At 43.4% G+C, this 25,401-nt stretch overlaps 5 protein-coding genes across 5 annotated transcripts; all 5 read right to left on the reverse strand.

Moving 5' to 3' along the window:
• On the reverse strand, nt 1-537 carry LOC118588754 (keratin, high-sulfur matrix protein, B2A-like). Its single transcript, XM_036195302.1, has one exon. The coding sequence runs from the start codon at nt 535-537 to the stop codon at nt 1-3; it is 537 nt and encodes a 178-aa protein (XP_036051195.1).
• Nucleotides 538-6,769: 6,232 nt separating this feature from the next.
• LOC118590413 (keratin-associated protein 9-3-like) lies at nt 6,770-7,186 on the reverse strand. The gene has a single exon (XM_036198408.1). The coding sequence runs from the start codon at nt 7,184-7,186 to the stop codon at nt 6,770-6,772; it is 417 nt and encodes a 138-aa protein (XP_036054301.1).
• A 4,215-nt stretch (nt 7,187-11,401) lies between these two features.
• Nucleotides 11,402-12,058, reverse strand: LOC118590414 (keratin-associated protein 2-1). Its single transcript, XM_036198410.1, has one exon. It carries the CDS (start codon nt 12,022-12,024, stop codon nt 11,632-11,634), a length of 393 nt encoding a protein of 130 aa, XP_036054303.1. The 5' UTR covers nt 12,025-12,058; the 3' UTR covers nt 11,402-11,631.
• Nucleotides 12,059-18,499: 6,441 nt separating this feature from the next.
• Nucleotides 18,500-18,904, reverse strand: LOC118588459 (keratin-associated protein 2-1). Its single transcript, XM_036194778.1, has one exon. The coding sequence runs from the start codon at nt 18,890-18,892 to the stop codon at nt 18,500-18,502; it is 393 nt and encodes a 130-aa protein (XP_036050671.1). The 5' UTR covers nt 18,893-18,904.
• A 3,677-nt stretch (nt 18,905-22,581) lies between these two features.
• LOC118588444 (keratin-associated protein 2-3) lies at nt 22,582-23,385 on the reverse strand. The gene has a single exon (XM_036194760.1). It carries the CDS (start codon nt 23,325-23,327, stop codon nt 22,938-22,940), a length of 390 nt encoding a protein of 129 aa, XP_036050653.1. The 5' UTR covers nt 23,328-23,385; the 3' UTR covers nt 22,582-22,937.
• Nucleotides 23,386-25,401: the final 2,016 nt, after the last annotated feature.

Here is a 25,401-nt window from a genome sequence, read left to right on the forward strand (position 1 = left end):
TTAACAAGTGGGCTGGCAGCAGGTGGGCTCAGAGCAGCTGGGCTGGCAGCAGCTGGGCTCAGAGCAGCTGGGCGGGCAGCAGTAGCAGCAGCAGGCTGGACGGCAGCAGGACTGTCCACAGTAGGAGGGGCGGCAGCAGGAGGCCTGGGCATGGTGCAGCTGGCAGCAGGTTGGGGGTGTGCAGCTCACCACGCAGCAGGGGGGCAGGCAGGTGCCCTCCACGCGGCAGTCTGGGCGGCACCATCTAACGCGGCAGCTCACGCCTCCACTGCCACCCTCCTGGCCACTGCCAGTTCCACAGCAGCTGGTCTGACAGCATGTGGGCTGGCAGCAGCTGGGCTGGCAACAGCTAGACTGGGAGCAGCTGGGCTGGCAGCAGCTGGACTGGGAGCAGCTGGGCTGGCAGCAGCTGGACTGGGAGCAGCTGGGCTGGCAGCAGCTGGGCTGACAACAGCTGGGCTGGCAGCAGCTGGAGCCACAGGTGCCACCAGTGGAGCATGTGGGAAAGCCACAGAAGCTAGTAGCGCAGCAGGCCATGGTACCAGACGTTGCTCTGTGCTGAAGGCTTCTTTGCTTGGAGGTTTTTTGACTTTGGGTGGTTGTTACTATCACTCCAGTCCTTTTATAATCCTTGGCTGGCTGCTGTTTCCCTAATTCCCAAAGTCTCTTCCTTGTTTATGTTTATATAATTTTCCTCTAAATGATAATTGTTTGTTCCCGAGTTACTTGTTCAGTCTCCTGAAAGCCTGTAAAAAGTTTATTTTATTTGGCGTTCAATTAAGGCTCTTAACTACTGGGAAGTAGTCATTAGCGTTCATTGGAAACATAAGCATGGATCACCCATATTCGCTATAATTTTCCTATTGCTAAGGATGATTGGCTAATGCTGCTCCTACTTAAGGAGGGTCAAAATTACTCAGTGTTGACCCTTGTAGTAATTGGGTCTTGAATTTCACATGAGAGTTTAATTCCTTTGTCTGTTCTTTTTGGTTGAGAAGCAAAGGTGGGTTCCACTGGGCAGAAAAGATTCCTTTTCTGCACCTGGAAAATGTGAATGGATGGTTACTAGTAATGCTTTTTGGGCACTTATGTTCCTAGAGAACTGACCATACCTGGTAGCAATCCATTTCATTTTCCCAGCAATCTAAGCATGGGGCCTACTGCTGCTCTCATGATGCTAGGGAGGAAACTGAGCCGTCAACAGGTCAGCTCTGTGTTTTTGTGGGACTCCTAACAGTGGGAGGGGGTGTCTCTGACTCTTTTGGTTGCCCCTGGGACCCTTTCCTCCTACTGGGTTGCCTCACTCAGCCCTGACATGAGGGTTTGTGCCCAGTCTCATTGTGACTTGTTTTGTGGTTGTTATTCCTGGGAGGCCTGCTCTTTTCTGAAGGGAAACAAAGGAGGAGTGAATCTGGGGGAGAGGGAGGTAGAAGGGAGACTGGGAGGAGTGAAGGGAGAGGATGTGTTATATGAGAGAAGAATAAATTAAAAAAGGACTAAATAAATAGAGAGAGAGAGAGAGAGAGAGAGAGAGAGAGAGAGAGAGAGAGATCGATCCTCAAGGCTACAAAAAACCAAGTGGTGAATCTGAAGTCTGAGCTTCTGTCATCTGACTAAGGATAAAACTTGTTTTTTTTTCACCGTGTGTGTGTGTGTGTGTGTGTGTGTGTGTGTGTGTGTGTGTGTGTACATTCGTGTATGTGAGTAAGTGCATGCATGTGCCATGGAGCTCCTGTGGAGGTCAGAAGCCAACCCCAGGCGTGGGTCCTCACCTTTCACATTGTTGGAAACAGGCTCTCTTGTTTTCCACGGCCTGGGCCAAGCTAGCTGGCCTGCAGACTTCTGGGGATTCTCTTGTCCCCAGTTCCTATCTCTCCATAGACGTTCTGAGATTACAGATCCCTCTGGGTTTATGTGGATCCTGGGGAGTCAAACTCAAGCCTTCACACTCTGTGGCAAGCATTTTCCCCACTGAGCCGCCTCAGCTTCTTAGGTTAGCTAATGTTTCTACCTTAGGTGCTTGGAATGTGCAGGTGTCCTGATAACGATCTCAGGGGTTGTTTAATTCAGGTTGAAATTCCAATTCAGCAGAATGCTTGGTGCTAAAGATACAGATCTCGGGTATTTGAGGCTTTGTGGTATATTGTTGATAAAAGGCCCTGGAGATAATGGCATTGTGCATGGTATTATTGTTCCTGCCCTTTCTACCTTGGCACTGTTTTCAAGAGCTCCCTCAGTACAAGATTTAAGTCAACTTTCATGATTATGGAATTAGGTAATTGCTAACAATGAAACACAATGCTCAAGGGCCAGCAAGCTGGCTCAGCAGATAAAAGAACAACTCACCAAACCTGATGACCTGAGTTTGATCCCTGGGAGCCATGTGGTGGGAGGAGGAGCTAACTCCTCCTACTGGACCTCTGCGCACCTGTGTGCGCGTGCACACGCGCGCGCGCACACACACACACACACACACACACACACACACACACGATACATCTAATAAAGCAGTTAAAAATGTTACTTGGAATTTGAGAATTCTACTTCTCTGCCATAAAGTGAAGATGAATCTGAACATCCCCTTACTAACCTCAATTAAATCAAGAACATAGGATATAGTCAGACTCCGCCCCCCCCCACTTGAGCCTGTTTCTTTTGTATTGATTTCCATGGAAATCAAAACAGATAAAAATATTCATGATGTTTCTCTTTGTAGATTTTCTACCCTTTTTAAATACCAGGAACTTGTGTCTGTGTCTTATTGGAAATGCAGGTGTCTGGACATTGGTGTTGGCCCTGGAGGAGATGGGAATGGAGGGGAGGGGATGGGAGGGGGGAGGACAGGGGAACCCATGGCTGATGTGTAAAATTACAACACAAATATAATAATAATAAAAACATCATCCTGCTTATTGTCTTACATTTTCACGACTTCATTTTGGAGGGCTCAGACCACTCCTGTATGGTAAGAACAAGGGACTTTTGGACTTTGACTTTTGAATACTTGACCCTCTGTTTAAGAGTGGTGCTGATATTTGAGTGGTTTCTGTGTAAGACAGGATGGTCCTGGTTCTGGGGGGTTCTCCAACTTTCTTCCTCCTCATTTCACTGGTGCTTTGAACCAGTCTGATCTAATTCTCTCCTACAGTTCTGAAGGATAAAGTGTGGTGGTTGATACACCAGCCAAGTGAATGCACCATTCCTGCCCAGGGCATCCATGCTTCTGTGCTTTATATTTTATCCCAGGGACCTCAACCAGACAACAAACAAGCCTCAAAGACTTCCTCTCACCCCCAACTTTCAAGCCTTAATCAAGTAATAAGGTCCTACTTGAGTTTTCTAAATACTAACCTATGTCCTTTGGATGCTTCTGAGCTGAAGTCTTTCTAAGTAAAAAATGCCTCAAGCCTTAACTTTTTTATCCAGTTGGAGACAAGAGACCTATATATCAGGATCTGGATGTTGACCGTGTGGTAAGCCCATTAAGCACAGGTGTAGGTTGTGCCTGAATGTGGGACTGTGTCCACACAGAAGAAAGTGTACCATTCTTCATACTGATGTACTGAAGGTCTGATGAGCTGTGTTCCCCGGGTATATGCTGACTTCAAGGTGCTGTTTTTCTAATTGTTATGAAGTTGTACTAGGGGAAGCCTCACTCCTTTACTTTTTACAAATTGATGTAAAACCCATATAACACGAAAGAACCATTTTAAAGTGTATCGTAAAGTGATATTTAGTGTATTTTGTGTGTGTTTGTGTCGTGTGGTTTATGTGCACAGGAGCATGTGGGTGCACACTCCTCAGCGTGTGCAAATGGAGAAGGCCAAGGGAGGATATGAGCAATCTTCCTCTATTGCTCTCATCATCATCATCATCATCATCATCATCATCATCATCATCATCGGTGTGTGTGCAGGTGTGCACAGGCCATGGGGTGCACGCTGAAGTAAGAGAACAACTTTGTGGCATCTGTTCTTTTCTTCCATCTTCACATGGATTCTGGGGCTACAACTCGGGTGGTCAGATTTTTGTGGCACTGAGCCACCTTTGCTGGCTCCTCCATTTTGTTGTTGAGACAAGATCTCTCAGTGAATCTGAAGCTCTCTGTGTGTTGACTAGCTAGATGGCCAGAGTGTTCCTGGGGTCCGCCTGTCTCAGCTTCCCCAGTGCTGGCATTACCAGCATGCATGGCCATACCTGGCTTTTCATATGGCACCAGGGATTTGAACTCAGGTCCTCTTCCTTTCACAGCAAACACCCTTACCCACTGTGCCATCGTCTCAACCTCATGGTACATTTTAGACCTCTGATGTCCAATCTCTTTAATCACCTCTGAAGAATACCCTATAACCTTTAAACCATCACTTGCTAAATGCTCCTAGTCATGACCTGTAGTTCACCACATTGATTCTGTGACCAAAGATTTTATCCCATGGAGTGGAAGCTCCATTGTGCAGCTTTTGTTTTGGACCTGCTTTACTTTAGAAACACCTTCTGGAGATTAGAATAAGAACGGTGATCAGATGTGACCAGCATTGCGCTCTGTGTTCTGCCTCGCAGCACTTGAGAGGATTGTATAAGTACAAAAATACAGGTTGCTAGACTGATATTTTCTTTCATCGTTTTCCAAAGTACATATCGAGGATCACTAGTTACAAGACACTAACAGGCGAGATAACAACAGCAAACATCCTGGCTTTATCAGTTTGGGCATGATGGATAGAGACGGTCTTACTGAGGTCATTATGCCTTAATGTTCCAAGGCAACTTATAAAATCTTCACAATGACAGTTGTCCTGGTTTGATTTGCTGCTACTACAATAAAAACACTCTGACCAAAAGCAACCGGAGGAAGGAAAGTGTTTATTTCTGTTTATACTTTCAAGTCGCAGCCCATCCCCGAGGGAAGTCAGGACAGGAACAGAGGCAGAAATCATGGAGGAACAAACCAAGTTGCTTCCTGGCTCACTCTCAGTTTATGCTTGGCTTGCTTTGTTTTCTTTTGGTTCTGGGTTGTTATTTTTATCTAATTCTTTTTAGTTTTTGAAAATTTCATATATGAATATTAGAGTATTGTATTAATATCATATCTGCCCCTCCTCCTCCAACTCCTCTCATGCCCCCACCCCCTCAAATTCATAACCTCCTCTCTTAAAAATAATGTATATCTTACTGAGTTGAGTCTCTCTAGTGCTGCTGGTATGTGCTTGTGTGTAGGGCTGATCACTTGGGATTGGAATGACATATAAGTTATAAGGGAATTGTCCCCAAAGAAAATTATTTCTCTCTTTCTCTCAGGAGCCATTGATTGCTTATACTCTTCATCTAGAGGCGGAATATTGAGAACTTATCCATATCTAGAATTAATACCCAGAATATACAAAGAGCTAAGAAAACAAATAACCCAGTTTTTAAAATGGACTATAGATCTGAACAGAGCTCTCAAAAGTAGAATTTAATTTGGCTAAACAATATCTTTGAAAGTATTCAATGTCTGTAGCAATTAGGGAAATGCAAATTAAAACTACTTTGGTATTTTCATCTTGCCCCACTCAGCATAGCTAAGATCAAGAAAATAACTGATAAGCACTGGTGAGGACGAAGGGGAAGGGAGTCTTTATACATTTTTGGTGGAACTGCAGCCTGGCTCAGCTTGAGCTCTTACAGAGCCCAGGACCACCTGCTTAGGGATGGTAGTGCCACAGTGGGCTGAAGCCTCCTACATCAATTAGCAATCAAGAGAATTCCTTACAAGGCATACCCACAGGCCAATCTGATCAGGGCTTTTCTTCATTTGAGGGTCCCTCTCCTCAGGTGACTCTAGAGTGTGTGAGGGTGACATTACAAACTAACCAAGACAGCAATAAAGCGTATACTATTGTTGGATCGTTGGGTACTTCTCCTCTTCCGATGTCTGAGGATAAGGCCAGCATGACGCCTGTTGGTTAGATGATCTACACATCTCTCCCTGAAGGGACATCACCCAGTTTTCAGATGAGAAATAGTGAAGTGACTTGCTCAGTAGTCATGGGTGATGGCTTACAAGCTGTGGCTGGAAACACCTAGTGCTATTATTTTGCTGTCTTGAGTTTATGGTCTTGCATTTTGCATTACACCTTAGTATCCCTTTGATGTTTGAAAGAATCATCTGTAGACTCACACGTGAGTGACTGGATGTGCTTGGCAATGCCTCAGGCACCTAAATGACACAAAGTTCCTGTTTGTAAAATGGACCTTTTGGAACACTAGGACCATTTCGTTCAGGTAAGGGTCCTCATGGTTGTTGTGTTTTTTAGTGATGTATTTTGGTTGCAGAAATAATAGGCCATTTAGTAGGAAACAAAGAAAAAGAATTATTGAAAGAACAAGAATAGTTAAAGAAAAAGAAGTACTGTAGTGCCATGTTGAGACTTTGAAAAATTCCAGTCCCCACTATTATTAACAAATCCCAAAGGAAAGAAAGCAGTGACAATAACTTCTTACCATTGAAGAGATCAAATGCTTTTTATTAAATACAAGTCCCAGTAAGCTGCTGTAATACTTCTGGTAATGTATTACCCGCCCCTCTCCATATTGTAGGGCTTCCGTCCATGTTCAGGCCAGCAAAGACGTTGGCTCTTTCACGGCAAATGAATTTACCTCCTGGGAAATTCTGTAGCTGGGACAGTAGCTGAGTTATCAATGCTGAAGGTTTCTAGAGTGATAGCTGGTTCATTTGAAGTGTCAGCCTCTCAGGATCCTTGTCAGAAGATTTTCAACAGCTGGGCTCTTAGCAGCTGGGCGGGCAGCAGTAGCAGCAGCAGGCTGGACGGCAGCAGGACTGTCCACAGTAGGAGGGGCGGCAGCAGGAGGCCTGGGCATGGTGCAGCTGGCAGCAGGTTGGGGGTGTGCAGCTCACCACGCAGCAGGGGGGCAGGCAGGTGCCCTCCACGCGGCAGTCTGGGCGGCACCATCTAACGCGGCAGCTCACGCCTCCACTGCCACCCTCCTGGCCACTGCCAGTTCCACAGCAGCTGGGCTGGCAGCAGCTGGGCTGACAGCATGTGGGCTGGCAACAGCTGGACTGGGAGCAGCTGGGCTGGCAGCAGCTGGGCTGGCAGCAGCTGGGCTGACAGCAGCTGGAGCCACAGGTGCCACCAGTGGAGCATGTGGGAAAGCCACAGAAGCTAGTAGCGCAGCAGGCCATGGTGTCAGGAGTTGGTTTGAGAGCTGTGTAGTTGAGTTGAGCTTCTGGATTCTGGCTGCTTATTCCAGCCGGGGCCTTTTATAAGGCTCCAGCAGTCGCTCTGCGACAGGTAGCATTTTTATCTTGTTACTCTTCAAACCAGATTTTCTGGGGCCCCTGAGTTACTTTAAACATATTTTAAATTGGGTGTTTCCTTGTTGCTCAGCTAATGCTCATCATATATGTTCATCTGAGGTAGACATGTTAAATGCTTTATGTCCAAACAGAGTCGTGATTTCCACTTGAGTCTTAGCCTCAGTTTTGTGTTTGTGGTCATGGCACCTGACAAGATGACTCTCACCTGTAATTATAATGACGGGGACATGCTCACCAAATCTCAAATATACAGAAAAGGGCCATTGATCCTGGGTTGTCCTCCAAGAAGACCGTCTTTACAGGTCTGGTTTTATTTTATTGTTAAGATCACTGTTTCTACATCATTGTGTAGAAAATTACACATAGAGAGATAAGTTACACATTAAGAGGAATTCACAGATATCTCCAGATTTTTTTTGTATGATTTCTGTGAGCTCTTCTAAACTTAACACATTAATATTTGAGGACTCATTTGTCACTCAGGAGAGTATATGGAACAAAACCTGCTGCACTCCAATTTAATCTAAAGAAGAGGCTAAAATTTGTAATCAGTGAGTGGTGGAAAGCACCCACAAAGCAGTCAAGAGAAACTTATGCTTCCTTAGGATAGTTTAAAATTAATGCTATGTGGATCATTTGGACAGTGTTCCCCAAAGGCTTTCAATGTATGTCATTTTATGTTACTACACCATATGCCCTGCAAAAAGGGTATTGAACCAAATGGTACAGCAGCTTAATTTACAAAGAGGAGTCAAAGAGACAAAAGGAATCAGGAAATACTGTTTCTCTGGTTCATAATGTTTGTAAGAGAGATTAAAAATGGGATATCAATATATGTTAGTAGGTACAAAAGCAAAAATTTAGGATAAATCTTAGCAAATGAAAAGTTAAAATCATTTCTGGTAGTCGACAAAAACGACGTGATTTTTCTGCTAAGTGTTTAGGGTTACATGAGGGGACATGAAAAAAGTGTAGTGACCAAAAGTCATTTTTGCTTCAGTGATGGGCTTGTTAATTCCATGCATATGAATATAAGCACAAAGTTGGCTTTTATGAGATGGGGATACTGTTTTGGACAGTGGTAAGATTATGTTGGAATATTGTTCATGCTAGTTTCAGTAAAGATGTACGCCCTCTGGTAACCATGGCGATAGGCACGAAGTTGAAAATAGTTACATGTAATCATTGAATAATGGGAAGAAAAAACAATAACCCATTTTTTGACTACTTAACATTTTAGGTGTAGAAACCAATACTGTTTTCAATGTGAGTGTCACAGGCTTATTTAGTTCTACTAGTCACAGGACACTGAAGGACCATGCAGAAAGAATATAATTATCCGCCTCATATTTTGCTCTGGTGCACAAAGCTGTGGGGTATCAATAGGATTGATTAATTAGAGGAATGAGTTAAGTAACAGAGCCATTCATTCTCAAAGTCCTAGACCAGAACACTGGTGTTGTGACAGGTATGAGTTTTCATTTTACCTCAGCATCAATTGTTGAAAGAGCACCGTGATCTGGGAACAGAGAAATTTGTAGACATTGAATGAGCATTTGTACACACAGAGAGAAGAGATGGGTGTGATGGTCCCCTCTCCCTTCCATAGACCAGTTCTTTATATTTTATGACATGCTGCTTTCCAGGTTCAGTGTGTATCAGTAAAACTCTGCGTACTGCCTTTACTTTAAATACTTTTTAGTCGTTCAAGAACATAAACATGAGGTGTTGGATAGGATATACTACAGAATAATAATCTGAAACACAAAGCAAAGAAGCATAAATGTGTTAAAATCATTTTAAGCATTTTTAGCTCAGAGTTGAAATAAGTTACACTTACTTTCTAGTTGTGTGGTGGTATTGTGTTCCCCTAATATTGTGTACCCTAATAAATTTATCTGGGTCAGAGAACAGGAACAACCACTAGATAGAGAGGCTAGAAAATGGTGGCACTCATGCCTTTAATCCTAGCATTCCAGAGGCAGAAATTCCTCTGGATTTCTGTGAGTTCAAGGCCACATTGGAAACAGCCAGGCATGGTGACACTTGTCTTTAATCCCAAGAAGTGAGCCTTTAATCCCAGGGAATGATGGCAGAAAGAGAAAGATATATAAGGCGTGAGGACCAGAAACTAAGAGCTTTTGGCTGGTTAAGCTTTTAGGCTTTTGAGCAGCAGTTCAGCTGATATCCATTCGGATGATGACACAGAAGCTTCCAGTCTGAGGAAATAGGATCAGCTGAGGAATTGGCAAGGTGAGGTAGCTGTGGCTTGTTCTGCTTCTCTGATCTTCCAGCATTTACCCCAATAACTGGCCTCAGGTTTGATTTTATTAATAAGACCATTTAGATTCATGCTACATAGTTGTTTCTTGTCTCCCACTTTAAATTTAATGTACCTTCTGGTTTTCTGTGTTTGTCACCTTCTCTGTCTCTGTCTGTCTGTCTGTCTCTCTCTCTCTCTCTCTCTGTCTCTGTCTCTCTCTCTCTCCCCCTGTATGTGTTCAGGTTTTTGTGAATATACATGAATAGGGAAGCCAGAACTCAACCTTAAGTGTCATCCTCAGGAGTTGTCAATTTTTTTGGGGGGAGACAGAGTCCTGGGATCTGGGCCTCGCTGATTAGGCTGTGTCTCCCCAGGACGGGGACTGCAAGCCTGTACTACTATGGCTGACTCTTGTTCTCGCTCTTGTGGAGACACTTTTACTCACGGAGCCATCTTCTTCTTGTCTTCATTAAAAAGCTCCCACAGACTGTTCTCAGCGCCAGCTTCTGTCCTGTCATGTATGGACCCAAGACTGGAAACGGCTCCTTAGCGCTTCTTTACAAACTCCATTGGCTGACAGGCCAAGTATGGTAAGTTTCTAAATAGTTCTTCCACGGTGGCCCCTCACATATCCAGTCCTCTAGCCAAAATGTATGGATGACCCTTGAGGTACTTCCCTCCATACCTTTGTCTATACTGTTTCCACCCATGAGAAAGCTGCTCTCCTTCTAATCTGGGCAACAAAACCTTAACTCAGAGGAGATACTAACATTTTTCAAACTTTCTTTCTAAACAATAGTAATGTCTTTGCAGATACTATATGATATATACCCCTCATTTCTCATATTCTATTTAATTGTGTCAAGGTAGATATGACTCATCTTCCCAGAGGTTTTTAATGAAAGAAAAAAATTTAAGCTGGAGAGATGGCTCAGTGGTTAGGAACACTGGTTGCTCTTCCAGAGGACTTGGGTTCAATTCTCAACTTTGACAGGGCAGCTCATCACCAACTGTAACTCCAGTTGCAAGAAATCCCATACCCTCTTCTAACCTCTGAAAGCACCAGGCACGCGCGCGCGCGCACACACACACACACACACACACACACACACACACACACACACACGATGAATAGACATATACACAGGCAAAACATTCAAATACATGAAATAAAAACAGTGAAAATAAATTAAAAGGTCATATTTTAATATTTCTTTTTCTTTTTGATTATTACATGTATACACGCACAAATACATAAACACAACTTCATGTGTTGCTTATGTGTATATGTTTTAGAGATGACCACTTGGTATTGAATAACCAGTTAGGGGGCTTGTCCATGGGGAGGATTGATTCCTCTCTCTTTTAGCAGTAGTCATTAATTGCCTATAACTTTTCATTTAGGGGTGGGAACTTGTGAGATTTTTGAGGGGAAACTTTTTGAAACCCCAGTTGAATGTTTCTCATGGTCTATGCAGTCTGTGGTAAGCAACCCAAATTTCTTTGAGAGCTAATTTTTTAAAAAGCATGAAGAAGATGGACTCCCTTCCTCTGGTAGGTGGTCCACACTCCAGCGGATGGGCCTGCACCTATGCAAATAAATGCAGCACTAGTGGAACTCAGTGGGTTACCAAAAACCAGGTATGAAGTTGTAAGAGGGTCATGGTTGTAGGGAGGGGAGGATGGTCTGGAATTGAAGGGGGAGTGTGGGATATAGATGTGATCAACCTAAGTTGGACATGCGTAGAAAATTCTCAAAGAATAAATTAAAATAATTTAAAAGGCACAAGTAAGAGCAAAGCAATGGTTTGTGAGGCCAAAGAAGAGAAATTTATTAAAAAAATAAACATGTTCAAAAAGATCTTAGACCCAAGAAGGAGAGACGGACAAAACCTGCTTAAAAGAGTCGCGAGAGCCTTAATGGAAGGCTCCCGGGCCTCCGTTCACAAGCTGGTTGATTTAGGGCATCGTTGGCTCAGGGCAGGAGGATAGAGAGAGAAAGGGGAACATGACTATTTTCCAATGGGCTGCTGCTTGCCCCAGGTGCTCAGCAGCAGGTGTTGCAGGGGGAGGTCCTGCAGGTGGTGCGGCAGGGGGCAGGCTGGCAGCAGGGGGGTCTGCAGCAGGGAGCCTGCACAGAGATGGGCTGGCAGCAGGTGGAGGCCCAGCAGCAGGGTCTGCAGACCACAGCTGTGCAAGAGGTGGGGCAGCAGGTGATGGGGCGACAGCAGCCCTGCTGCAGGCTGCAGGGGTCACAGCAGATGGGGCGGCGGCAGGGCTCACAGATGGGCCTGGTGCAGTGGGGCACACAGGTCACAGGGCGGCACACTGTGGTCTGGCAGGACACTGGGCGGCAGCAGCAGGGGTCTCTGCAGCAGCAGGGCTGGCAGCAGCCTCCACAGCTCTGGGAGGAGAAGGATCCACAGCAGGAGCCGGTCATGGTTGGTGTCTGGACTGGAGTGGGGCTGAGAAGTGGAGAGGAATTTGGTGTTCTTAAGTGTGATGTCTCTTCTGGGTTGGACGTCTTTATATACCTGGCTGGGAGCTGATGACCTCTCTTGTTTATCTTTTGACTAATTAAGTCAACTTCTGTTTGAGTAACAGTTGAGTCATGGTCTCATTAAACGATTCTTATTCAATCTCTAAATATGAACATCTTACACTCACTGTTCATTGTGAAAACTTGAAAATCACAGCCATGAGATGACAGAGTGTCAATTGACAGAAAATGTGCGGGTTTATGGAGTAGAGTGTGACATTGTGCTGCACTCACCCACCGTGTATTGATCAATCCAGGAGGCAACCTGCCATCATTGTCTCAGACATTTCTCATTCCATTGTGCTGAAAACACTCCTAATCCTGTCTTCTAGTTTTAATTATGAAATATTGTTAACTACAGTCACACTTTGTGTAATGGAACACCAAGACTTCCTTATTTAACTGTGATTTTACCTGTGGACCAATCTCCCCCAGCTTCTCCCACCATCTCTCTGGGCTCATTTCAAATATCAGCATTAAGATAAACCTGGAGCACATGGCCACAAAAAAACAAACAAACAAAAAACAACTCAGTTTTCAACATTATTGAGTATAGTGAGGTACACAGATTGTTGAGTGGTTTCTACCCTGGAAGCACCTGTCTGTAAACAGGCACTAGGCATGTTGATTTAAGAGATTCATTAAGAATACATTTATTTACCATTAGGTATAAGATACTATAAATTCTTTTTGCTAGAATAGCAGCTCATATATAGAAAAATCAAAAGGTGACTTTTAGATGTGTTTGATTGTATTTTCTACAAATGAGTGTTTTGTCTGTATGCATATATATGCACCATGTACATACCTCATCCTCTAAGAGGTCAGAAGAGGGCATTAGGTGCCCTGGAACTGCAGTTACAGATAGCTCTGAGACACCACATGGGTGGTGGGAATCAAACATGGATCTTCTGCTAGTAGCAAGTATTCTTAAATATTGAGCTATCTCTGTAGTTTTCTAAAATTTAGTATTATAAATATTATTATTGTATTGTATTAATATATTGTAAATGTACTAAAAGAAAGCATCTAAGGTCACTGTGTGCATCTTTATTTTCTCCAGGTCAGGATATGTTCAGCTCTGATGCTACTGGTCACTAATTTTTATCTCTAAATCACATTTTGTTTGTTTGAGGCAGGGACTCATTATGTAGCCCAGGCTGGCCTTGAACTTATGATTCTCCTGCCTCAGCTGCCCAAGGGTTGACATTACAGATGTACACCATTATGCCTAAATGGAAATGTGGCTTTTGTATGCATGTGTTGGTGTATGTATGAGCACATGTTGACATGTGTGTATGTGTATGCAGGGGCACTTGTGGAAGCCAAATGTCCATGTTTTCTTCTCTATGCTTCACTTTACTTTTTGAGACACAGTCTTTTACCTGAAGCTCACTAATCCATGCAAATCATCTGGCCATCAAACTCCAGGGGCCGACCTGTCTCCACTTCCTCTTGAGGCTGGAGGTGTACAGCTCTTACATCAGTGCTGGAGGTCCAAACTCAGATATCAATGCTTGTGTGGCAAGTACTTTACTCACACAACCCTCTCCCCAGCCTAAATGCTGTGGGGAGATTCTCCCTCCCCCTTTGATATCCTATGACTATCATCAAGTAAAATGATGGTAGTTTTCTTAGTCTAGACTGCAAAGATATTATTCAATACAGCTTTCAGGGGCGGGCACAAAGGAAGGCTGCTCCATATTTGTAATATTGTAGCTCTGCTCCAGACACACTGGGCAGGCTGCTTCAGGAAGGGCTCCTTATTTCCCAGCTTTGCAAACCTTTCTGAAACTTTCCAGGCATCTGCTAGATTATTTTAGAATGACTCTCTCTCTCTCTCTCTCTCTCTCTCTCTCTCTCACACACACACACACACACACACACAACTGTGCCTCAGGCTCCAGGATCTAAAGTCACCTCTGGTAATTAAAACATAACTCTACTACTTTTAAAGGAACTGTAGTACCATCGTTAGCATACTTGCCTAGCACTCACAAAGCACCAGGTTTGATCTCCAGGGCCACATACACTAGGCACAGTGGTACACAGCTATATCCCAGGGCATGTCAAGTGGGGACAAAAGGATCTGGAGTACAAAGTAATCTTCGGCTACATGGCAAGTTCAAAGCCAGCATGGGCTATGTGAGACATATCTCAAAAGGAAAAAAAAAGTGGATTGACTATTTCCACAACCAGGGAGATAGAGGAGGAAGAAATGTAGATGTGTCTCATAGATAATGATGCTTCACATACTTTTGGTTCTTTCTTTTGTTCATAGGCATGTTGAGTCTTCTTTTCCTCTTCCTCCTCTTCCTCTTCCTCCTCCTCTTCCTCCTCTTCCTTCTCTACTTCTCCTTTCTCCTCCTTCTTTCCAAATCAGTAACCTAAAGAAACAGTTGTGTATTTGGTGCACATTAATTATCAGATTTCATGTTGTTGTGGAATCTCATGGTTAAATTTTTTTCCTTTTGCAATGGGACTCTCCTCCAAAGCCATAAAATGCCAACTTAACAAGATGAATCTCTCTGCTACATATACTTCTCATCAGTTGTCCCATAGGGATTTTTTTCTGATTCTTATATAAACATCCACAAGGACAGTGTCTGAGAATAGCTCAGAAAACTCTTCAGATGTTTGTTTACTGTGGCATACTTATCCTGGCTCCCTAGCGCACCCTCGTTTTCAGGCTGAGGACATATAGTTCCTGTTCCCATTATCCATGACACAGTGAAGACTCAACTGCTTGCTTTGGCATTGGCAGCAAGGCAGATGCTGTCTTCTGAAACCACTTATCCTAGAACACTCAGCACTCAACGAGGCTCTGCCACTCACTGGCTTTGTGTCCTTCGGTCACATAATTGTGCATATCTGGATAGTCATGGGGATTAAAAATACCTGTCCAAGGACTAAGAGCAGAGTCAGATGCTTGGTGTCTTATTTTTGTTAGATGAAGGAGTATTTTTTAGCTGCCTTTGCCAGCTTGTAATCCCAGTACAAAGAGTGCTGAAGCATGAGCAGTTCTAGTTTGAGGAGAGTCTGGACTGTGTAGTGAGACCCTATCTAAAAAATATATTTTAAAAGTTTATATTATTGGTAGGGAGACGGCTCAGTGGGTACAGTGCTTTGCTTTGTAAACATCAGGACCTCAGTTAAATTCCCAAAATTAATGTTTTTCTTAAAGTTGTGGTGGCATGTGATCATAACTCTGTACTGGGGAGGAAGAGACAGGCTGATCTCCTGGGCTACATGGCCAACCAATCTACCTTAACGAGCCATGGATGGTACCTAAGAAGTGATACCCAAGGTTGATCTGGTTGATCTCTGGTCTGCACATGTATGGACACACATGTGCCTGTGCACACACATGTTCATGCCGCACAGGAACACACACACACACACACACACACACACACACACACACACACACCATATTATTTTGGTGTATCATAGACTTTAAAATTTGAACTTTAAACAAAGTCAGCATGTATGATATGGGCCAGTTCTCTGCTCAGCTGCCACAGGATGCATATCAAATAAGATGAGTATTTTGTGGTGGCTTTTCTTAATATCATAAAGTAAATCTGAAGCACCTGTAAGGAAGGTTTAACACTCTTTCCAGGTCTTTGTTCAGGGGAGTCAGACTACTGCCAAGTGCAGAGGACATGCATATGTGAGAACTATGGACAGAATGTATTACTGCAAACCCCCAGTTCAACAGCAGACTGGGGTCTTAGGACAGTGTCTTTAAAAACACTTATAAAGAATTTAGAGAGCTTCCTGCTGGTTGTGGGAAATATTTTTATTCACAGCAAGTCATAGGACCCCATTTATCACTATCATTCAAGATCAGCATTGTGAACACATTTTATGTGGGAAATATTTTCTTGTGTTCTCAAATTCCTGATTATTCACACAAATGGATAAGAGCAATTTTACATATGACACAAATAGCTAACAACTTACAAAATTATTAATTTGGAGCATAATAATGTAGATTATTTATGTAATTGAGCTGATCTTCAAGTGTTAGAAGATAAATTCAATGCTTTATAATTTGGTCACATTTTTAAAATATCAGAAAATCCCACCATACACCTGCCTGTCAAACAAAGAGACTTCTTTAATAGTACAAAACACTGCTTTATGTCAATTAGACTTTCATAAATAGGTAAGTTTTGAAATCAGAATATATTGGAAAAGGGACTTAAGTGTTTTCTCTAAAATAGTAACAGTTTCTCAAAAAACTTAATTTTTTAAGTTTGTTTTGGTTAGCACACGAAGAAATGGGGTCTCATATGACATTTTCACATATATTATTATTATATTTTATTATTGTGTACTTATTTGCTCTAACTACTGCCTTCCCTCCACCATTTAAACAGTTCCTCCTCTTGATTTTATAACACACAAATTCTATCCTCTATTCTCCTTTACCCCAATAATAGCTTTTAGATACTGTATTTTGTTCATAGTAAAAACATGTGCTTACTTAAGAATTATGTAATTAAGAAAACCTAAAGAAGAAACTGAATATTATCACCAACTATGAGTAGATTTTATATAATATTACAATTTAAGCCTAGACAGATATGGTTTATTTAAGAAAATTTTTTCTCACAAAAATGGTTTCTTCTATTACAGCTTACTTAATAATATGAATAATATGTTACGGAAAGTTGTGTGGTATTTCCTAGTAGGTTTATCATCTTCATCCATTTAAACAATTTCTCTCCTCTCCTCTCCTCTCCTCTCCTCCTCCTCTTCCTCCTCCTCCTCCTCCTCCTCCTCCTCCTCCTCCTCTTCTTCTTCTTCTTCTTCTTCTTCTTCTTCTCTCTCTCTCTCTCTCTCTCTCTCTCTCTCTCCCTCTCTCTCTCTTACTTCTGTCTCTTCGAGCAGGTGTGGAAAAAGGACAGGGTCCCAAGGTCTCATATAGCCCAGGCAGACCTCAAACTCTGTAGCCAACTGTGACTTCGAACTTCTGATCCTCCTGGTTCCATTTCCATAGTGCTGGGACTGCAGGTGTGTACTACCATGCCTGGTTTCTCTTTCTCTCCCTCCCTTCCTTCTTCTTCTCCCTTCTCCTCTCTCACAGGATTTCACTTTATAGCCCAGGCTATCCTCAAAGTTGTGGTGATCTTCCTGCCTCAACCTCCCAAGTTCTGAGATTATAAACCTCAACCACCTTCCCCAGCTGATTTTGTCTGTAAATTGACAGTTTACTCACACATCCTCTCCCTATGCACAGTATATACTCACTCTTTCAAGCAAGGTCTCCTGTTCCACACTGTACACCCTTCAGTGTAGTGAGCTCAGTGCCTCATTTGTACTAGATGTACAATAAAGACATGCCAAACTGGCAGTGATTGATTTGCTTGAAAAATATCAATAATATGTAATTTCTGAGCACAAAGGTAAGCAGACTTGGAGGGCCACTGCAGACTTAGTATCCATAAGAGCTGGCACTGCCACTAACATTCTAAATGTCACATAGAAGCACATAGGAAGAGACTGCTTACTGAAAGCAGCAGTCACATTGGTAACCGTAAAAAGAGACTCAGTGACCTTGGCAGGAAGAACAGGCTTCTGCCATACTTAGGATAAGTGTTGACCTCAAGGTTGAAGTTTGGGAATTATCTATTCTCTGCGGTAATGTAATGATAATTACATTTTATCCCTATAAATAACCAACTTAGTTCACATTCACTAGCCATTTTTTTTTTTTTTTTTTGTCTTCAAGCAGAGACAATTCACCAGATGTGGCCTGGGGTTTCTCTCACCTCTGCTTTGCAGACTTTCATGATATCCCAACAGTTCTCCACTCAGGAGACAAGCCAGCAGCCTGGGCATGCAGATGCCACCTGGACACAGCTTCCTAATGGGCTGATCACTGCAAGGAGGTTCTCAGTTGACTGGCAAGGGTGGAATTTGGATTATATGATGAACAGATGGGGACTAACTGCCATCATTCTAATCAGCTGGCTTGCCCCAAATGCCACTTACAATGATTCCAAGAGAACAACTCAGACTTTAGTTATTTCCTAGGACAATACAAGATTATTCTGTATCTTGTACTGAAAAAAAAATCTCTGGAAATTGAGACAATAGACCAAAGGAAATGATCACAATGCCCATAATTTCTATGCTGAGAATGTTGAGTTTATTAGAAAATAGTATGACGTATTAGATCACAGTCCAAAGAGGGTGCAGTGTTCTTTGTTAGAAGAGGTCCCAAAAGGTATCTTTCATGAGTGAGTTGAATTAATTTTGAGAACATACTTGTCAAGAAAAAGTAATTTTTTTTTTAATGATGTCCTGAGTGGCAGCAGCAGGAACCTGACCATCTCCCAGGAATCCTTAGTATTAGTTAATTGGCTCAGCAGCAGGTGTTGCAGGGGGAGGTCCTGCAGGTGGTGCGGCAGGGGGCAGGCTGGCAGCAGGGGGGTCTGCAGCAGGGAGCCTGCACAGAGATGGGCTGGCAGCAGGTGGAGGCCCAGCAGCAGGGTCTGCAGACCACAGCTGTGCAAGAGGTGGGGCAGCAGGTGATGGGGCGACAGCAGCCCTGCTGCAGGCTGCAGGGGTCACAGCAGATGGGGCGGCGGCAGGGCTCACAGATGGGCCTGGTGCAGTGGGGCACACAGGTCACAGGGCGGCACACTGTGGTCTGGCAGGACACTGGGCGGCAGCAGCAGGGGTCTCTGCAGCAGCAGGGCTGGCAGCAGCCTCCACAGCTCTGGGAGGAGAAGGATCCACAGCAGGAGCCGGTCATGGTTGGTGTCTGGACTGGAGTGGGGCTGAGAAGTGGAGAGCAGTTGGGTGTTCTCAGGTGTGATGTCTCTTCTGGGTCGAGTCCCTTTATATACTTGGCCAGTGCTGATGATCCCCAGGACAGATGGCCATTTCCTTGTTTTCGTTTATTCCTTCTGTAATGGCATTGGTGGGTCAGTAAGCTCTTTTGACATGTTTTAGGTGCTCGGGTCCTTGTAAAAGATTGTGTTCCTTATTTCATGGTAACTCATTCTATTTTGCTATTTATGGTTCAAATATGAACTTAATAGCCCTAACTTCAAAGTCACCAATTATCTTCATAGTTTGGCGATGCTTTTGCCAGTTGGTGTTTTGATGGCCCAGAAGAGCTGCCACGCCCTCGGGGTTACTTGCTAACGATGGAAGCAAATTCAGCAAATCATTGTACAGTTCCTTTTCCACCCACTGCTCATGACAAAATGAGGCAAGAATGTTGTAAGAGTATGTCAAAATAGGTTAATAAGAAAGGAATTTCCCATCTCCTTCAGGAGTTCCAGGAACATATCTTGGTAGGCCTGCATCTTCAGCAGTGGGTTTTTGTCTTAATTACCCATTCCCTGATTTCAGGATCTTATTAACCTTTCTATGTCAAAAGGAATTCTATTGCTTTATGTCTTTACTTCATATCTCTGAATCCCAACTGTTTCAAACATCATGCTTAATTAAATAAATGTGTTAATTTATTCTTTATAAATTCCTCCAAGGTATGGATTATTATATCCTGCAATTGCCCTATACCAGAGTAAGGAAGTTCTTTACTCAATGTCATATATTAGGAGATGCTGCAGCCAACACTCAGACCCCAAATATGTGTCATATTGTTTATAAGTCCAATGAGCTGCAGAATGAATGATGAGGACCACATGACCAGAGCTTATTGAATATTTGCTTTGTTTAGTAATTTTAATGATGTATTTACTTTCACAGCTGTTACATGTGACCTTTTTCAGTCATCTATCTGCATTCTGTCTCTTACCAAATATCCCCAGGAGCTGAGAAAATTGAGCCCCACATAACTTAGGAATTCTAAAAATTCGCAAATATGCCTCCAAACAAACTAGGCACAATTAAATAGTCATGGGACACTCTGAACAAAGGCACCCAAAAGGCGAGGAAGCCAAAGAACCTGCGCCCATCTGGAGAGGCTTCCATTTCCTGGTATAAGAGTACCAGCTAGTTCCGATACAAAGTGGTCTTCAGTCCTATCTTGTCTGTATCTAGTACTGCCAATAGCTCCTGTGTATTAGGGTTCATGAAGTTTATTTCCATCAACAGAATCAACTGTGATGTTTAATGGCTCCAAACGATCAGAGTTCATAGAAAAACGACATCTTTATTGTATAGCTCTTGTCTGCCCTTTCTCTACGATGACTGCTATTCTGGATCTATGGCTGGAGGCTCTAGTTCACTCCTTTTCATTTGTCATGACGCTTGCATAGATCTTTAAGGGGGTTACCCAGCGCTACAGCAGCCACTGTAGCTGACCAGAGCGTAGGTTTACCATGGAAACAAACAAGTGCCAACAATCCTATTAATGTGTTTGGAAGAAAATAAAATGTTATCTATCTGAGAAAATGAAGTAATGTAAAAAAGTTTCTAAGGGTTGGGGATTTAGCTCAGTGGTAGAGCACTTGCCTAGCAAGCACAAGGCCCTGGGTTTGATCCTCAGCTCAAAAAAAAAAAAAAAAAATGTCTAAGAAGGAAAACGCTGAGAGTGAAGCAGAGTTTGTATTTTTTTTTCTTTTTAAATGTTGATCAAAGACACACAGAAAGAAATTGGACTCACAGAGGGCAAGGGCTATAGCTCAGCCGTAGAGCACTTTCTTAGTGTCCATAAGATCTGTCCACAGAACTGCAAAAGCAATACAATGGGATTGGTAAACCAAAGGTCTGATGGGAAATAACTGCCATCCCTAATCATGAGAAAACTCCACTGTACACATACTAAAGATGTATCGTTATGAAATGGTCCCTGGAAGTCCCTAGTCACAGAACACCCTGTACACATGACTTGTATTGGTATTGTGTTCCCCACAATATTGTGCACCCTAATAAATTTATCTGGGGTCAGAGAACAGGCAGCCACTAGAACAAAGCCAGAAATGGTGGCTAGAAAATGGTCAGAGCAAGCCATAGCAGAAGTTGGGCGGTGGTGGTGAACGTCTTTAATCCCAGCACTTGGGAGGCAGAGCTAGGCAGATCTGTGTGTTCAAGGATACAGCCAGCATGGAGACACATGCCTTTAATCCCAGAAAGCGAATCTTTAATCCCAGGGAGTGGGGGCAGAAAGAGAAAGATATATAAGGCGTGAAAACCAGGCACCAAGAGTTAGTTAAGCATTTTGGCTGGTTAAGCTTTTAGGCTTTGGAGCAGCACAGTTCAGCAGAGATCCATTCTGGATGAGGACTCAGAGGCATCCAGTCTGAGGAAACAAGACCAGCTGAGGAACTGGTGAGGTGAAGTAGCTGTGGCTTGTTCTGCTTCTCCGATCTTCTAGCATTCACCCCAATACCTGTCCTCAGGTTTGATTTCATTAACAAGAACATTTAAGATTCCTACTACAGTGACTTCCCGTTGAGATACAGTGTGATGAATCATCTTGGTGTTATTTTAAAAAAATGCACATATCAAAAATGAGACAAATGGGGCTGGGAAGATGATGTCTTCTCTCCTCGCCTCCTTAGTGCTTATTTATTCTCAATATCGTTCTGTTATATGTGCCAAATGTCCAGATGAGCCAGAATCCAATCTTGACCCAAACCAGCTCAGTCCCTCCCCTCACAAAGCTCCCTCGCTTGCCCTATCTCAGCAATCAGTGCATATGGCTAAGTGTATAAGCGGAACATCCAGATTAGATTCCTGGGACTCAAAAAGTTGATAGCATGATTTTTAGCCCTTGTTTTATAACTTGTTTGTGTCTGTGTCCTTTCTCTATAATGACTTCTGTGGTTGAAGCTTTTCTTCAAGAAAACAAAAGCAATAAACAAAACAAATAAACGAAAAACAGTAGTTAGTCTTCCTAATTGTCCTAACAAGATTCTAACAACAGTGAAGCCATCTTACCAGGATTAATGTGAACATCATGTCACCCACACTGACACTGTGTTATTGACACTGTATGTCAGATTCTAACCAAGGCTGTGTTTTTTTGTCTTCTAATCAACAGCCGCATTGGGAACCTAACTACCATACTGGTGCTGGTTGGGGGGATGAGAGAGTGGCTGATCAGTAAATACAGAGGAATTCAGTGGTGAGGGTGTTCCTGGGTACTAGCTAATAGGATCATTGCATAGTTTTCTATGTTGGGAAGCAAACAGGGCTGTAACTTGGGGTTTCTTCCTTTTCTTGTGTGTATGGACCACTCATGAGTCAAATTCACACTCAAAGATCTGCCTCAATGTTTTTGTCCCATCACCACAAAAGTCTGTGTCTTTAAATATGAAATCCCATCAGCAGAATTATCTGAAATATTTGAATTCTTTTTACAATTACAGATGATGCACCTCAAATACTCTTGGGAGGGGAAAGTTCAAAATACAGCCTTTAAAAATATTTCCCCTTGATTCTTCTCATTTTGAGCACTGTAATTTATTCTGTAAATGAGGTTGTGCATACCAAGGAAGAATACAAAACAATCATATGTGCTTCATCAGAAATAAAATTTTATTTTTTTATCATGCAAAACAACAGCCTGAAAATATCATGCTGAAAATATATCCCATCTGAAACCCTGAAATAGAAAATTACAGTGATGCAATGGGGCCATGCTTCATTAAAGAACTTTATCTTTGTTTACACGTTTTTGAAGCCAAGAACTCAGCTGATGAGAGCTAGGATATGTCTAGAGTTATGCAGATGACCAGCTGCATATATGTGGGAAATTTGATAAGCCTTTACAGCTGAGTGAGTTGAGGAAGAACAGGTGGGTTACAAAGGTCACACTTTCATCTGCTCCAGCAGGAGTAGGAAGAGTTCTTTTCATAAGGCAAAGTTGTATATTAGATGACTCAGCAGCAGGTGTTGCAGGGGGAGGTCCTGCAGGTGGTGCGGCAGGGGGCAGGCTGGCAGCAGGGGGGTCTGCAGCAGGGAGCCTGCACAGAGATGGGCTGGCAGCAGGTGGAAGCCCAGCAGCAGGGTCTGCAGACCACAGCTGTGCAAGAGGTGGGGCAGCAGGTGATGGGGCGACAGCAGCCCTGCTGCAGGCTGCAGGGGTCACAGCAGATGGGGCGGCGGCAGGGCTCACAGATGGGCCTGGTGCAGTGGGGCACACAGGTCACAGGGCGGCACACTGTGGTCTGGCAGGACACTGGGCGGCAGCAGCAGGGGTCTCTGCAGCAGCAGGGCTGGCAGCAGCCTCCACAGCTCTGGGAGAAGGATCCACAGCAAGAGCCGGTCATGGTGGATGTCTGGACTGGAGTGGGGCTGAGAAGTGGAGAGCAGTTGGGTGTTCTCAGGTGTGATGTCTCTTCTGGGTCGAGTCCCTTTATATACTTGGCCAGTGCTGATGATCCTAAGGACACAAAATCATTTCCTGGAATTGTGGTTACCCAATGAAAAGAGAAGCCTGGATTCAGTTGCCAGGCAATAATTCCAGTATCTTCAAGGATGCTTTTCTTTCCACCCTTCTACTGTGTCCCTTGGAATGAATACCTGGTAGTTTGTATCATCAGAACTATTGCTCACCTGTTACTCAATCCTCCCAGGCTATGCCATGTGACAGACTGAAAGTCTAAAGTGCACATTACTGATGTCACTTTCCCCTTGTGCACAGTCTGTGAAGAGATGTGAGGCTAGGATGCACAATTGAGTCACAAGCCTGGTTTCTGATTGACATTCAGACAAAGTAACAATTCCTGAAAAGCCACGATGGCTCATAAAATAGATGCGTGTCTCTTCTGTTATGGGAAATACAGCCCAAGGCTTCTGAAAAAGAGCTAATTGCCTTGCTTATGGAGAGATAATCACCAAAGCATCAGAGTGACCTTTAATAAAAGAACATGAATTGTCCTGTAACTCACAACCTCCCATGAGATACTTACTTACTATGTGAACAGGGCAATGAGGGGGACAGAGAAGGAAAACTAAGCTCCCAAATTTCTTCCCACATTGTAATCACAATTTGTAGGGGGACAAGATAAAGCCAAAAGTAATTAAAGATGAAGAACTTTTCAAAGGCCAATAAGATGAAACCAAATGAAGATTTTGTTCATGCCTGTCTTTTGAATCTCTTTCTTGACCGCTGTATTTCTTGCTTACTAAGTATGAGACAAACACTGCAATTTAAATTCTTTAAAATCCATTGTAGGGCTGGTGAGATGGATGGTTCCCTGGGCAAATGCTCCTGCTGCCAAGCCTGACAACCAGGGTTCAGTCCCACAGGACCCACATAGAGGAGAGAGAAAACAGATTTCTACAGGTTGTCCTCTGACCTCCACACGTATACCAGAACACACCTGTACCCACAGACATGGGTATGTGCCTGCACACAAAATAAAGAAAAGAAATAAAATCCATTGGAAATATGTGTGAAGGAATCAAACATCTTTCTGTAGTCAGTACTGTGGTTTGTTGGCTGAGAATTTTGATTGCTTATAAAATATGGGATAGGATTATTACAAAGAAGGAGCCCTGGTGAGCCAGTGACTGGACAGAGAACTTTGTGCTTCACCACCATAACGAGGGGATATGGAAGATAGACGAAGGGTAGAGAGACAGGTGAATAATAGCATGGGCAAAGGATTGCTGAGGACTTTGGGATCAAATTTGCCTCTGAGTGTGTGTGACTGTTAGTCTTGATAGTCAACTAGTCACACTGTAGAGTCAACTGGGAAGGGAGTCACAATGAGGCCTGTGGCTATGCCTATGAGCTGTGTGCTTAATTGGGTTGACTGGGGTGGAAAGACTGACCCTGAATGTGGGCAGCATCATTTCATGGGCTGGGCCCTTCAGTGAACAAAAAGTACAGAGTTAGTTGAGTACCACCCAGCATGTGCTAACTCATCGCTCTCTGCTCTTGACTATGGATGTAATATGAAGAACTCCCTGCCATCTTGACTTCCCCACAATGATGCACTATAACTTGGAATTGTGCACCAAAATAAACCCTCCCCTCCCTCAATTTGCCATGTCAGGAATATTGTCACAGCAAGAAGTAACTAACAGAAGGTCCCAAATTTCAGGTAGGAGATATAAAGTCACAATATTGCCCTCTATATTCATTATGTCATTTTCTGCAGAAGAGGGGTCTGTTTGACAGCCCCTGCTGATGTTGGTTCTTTTGTAAACAGTCCTGTTCAGTTGATCTAGATTTCGTTTCCTGCAGTGTTACCAGAAAGCCACCACCCATCAAATCCTATGATGATCTCCCCCTCTCTTGGCTGCTCTGCTTGGTGGGTGCTCTTGCTGACACATATTCAAAGACAGGATTGTTGAAAGGGGAGTGTCCCTGACTTGATGACATGAGCTTTTAAA

This window comes from Onychomys torridus, chromosome 8 (assembly GCF_903995425.1).
Source record: "Onychomys torridus chromosome 8, mOncTor1.1, whole genome shotgun sequence".
NCBI classification, from domain to species: Eukaryota; Metazoa; Chordata; class Mammalia; order Rodentia; family Cricetidae; genus Onychomys; species Onychomys torridus.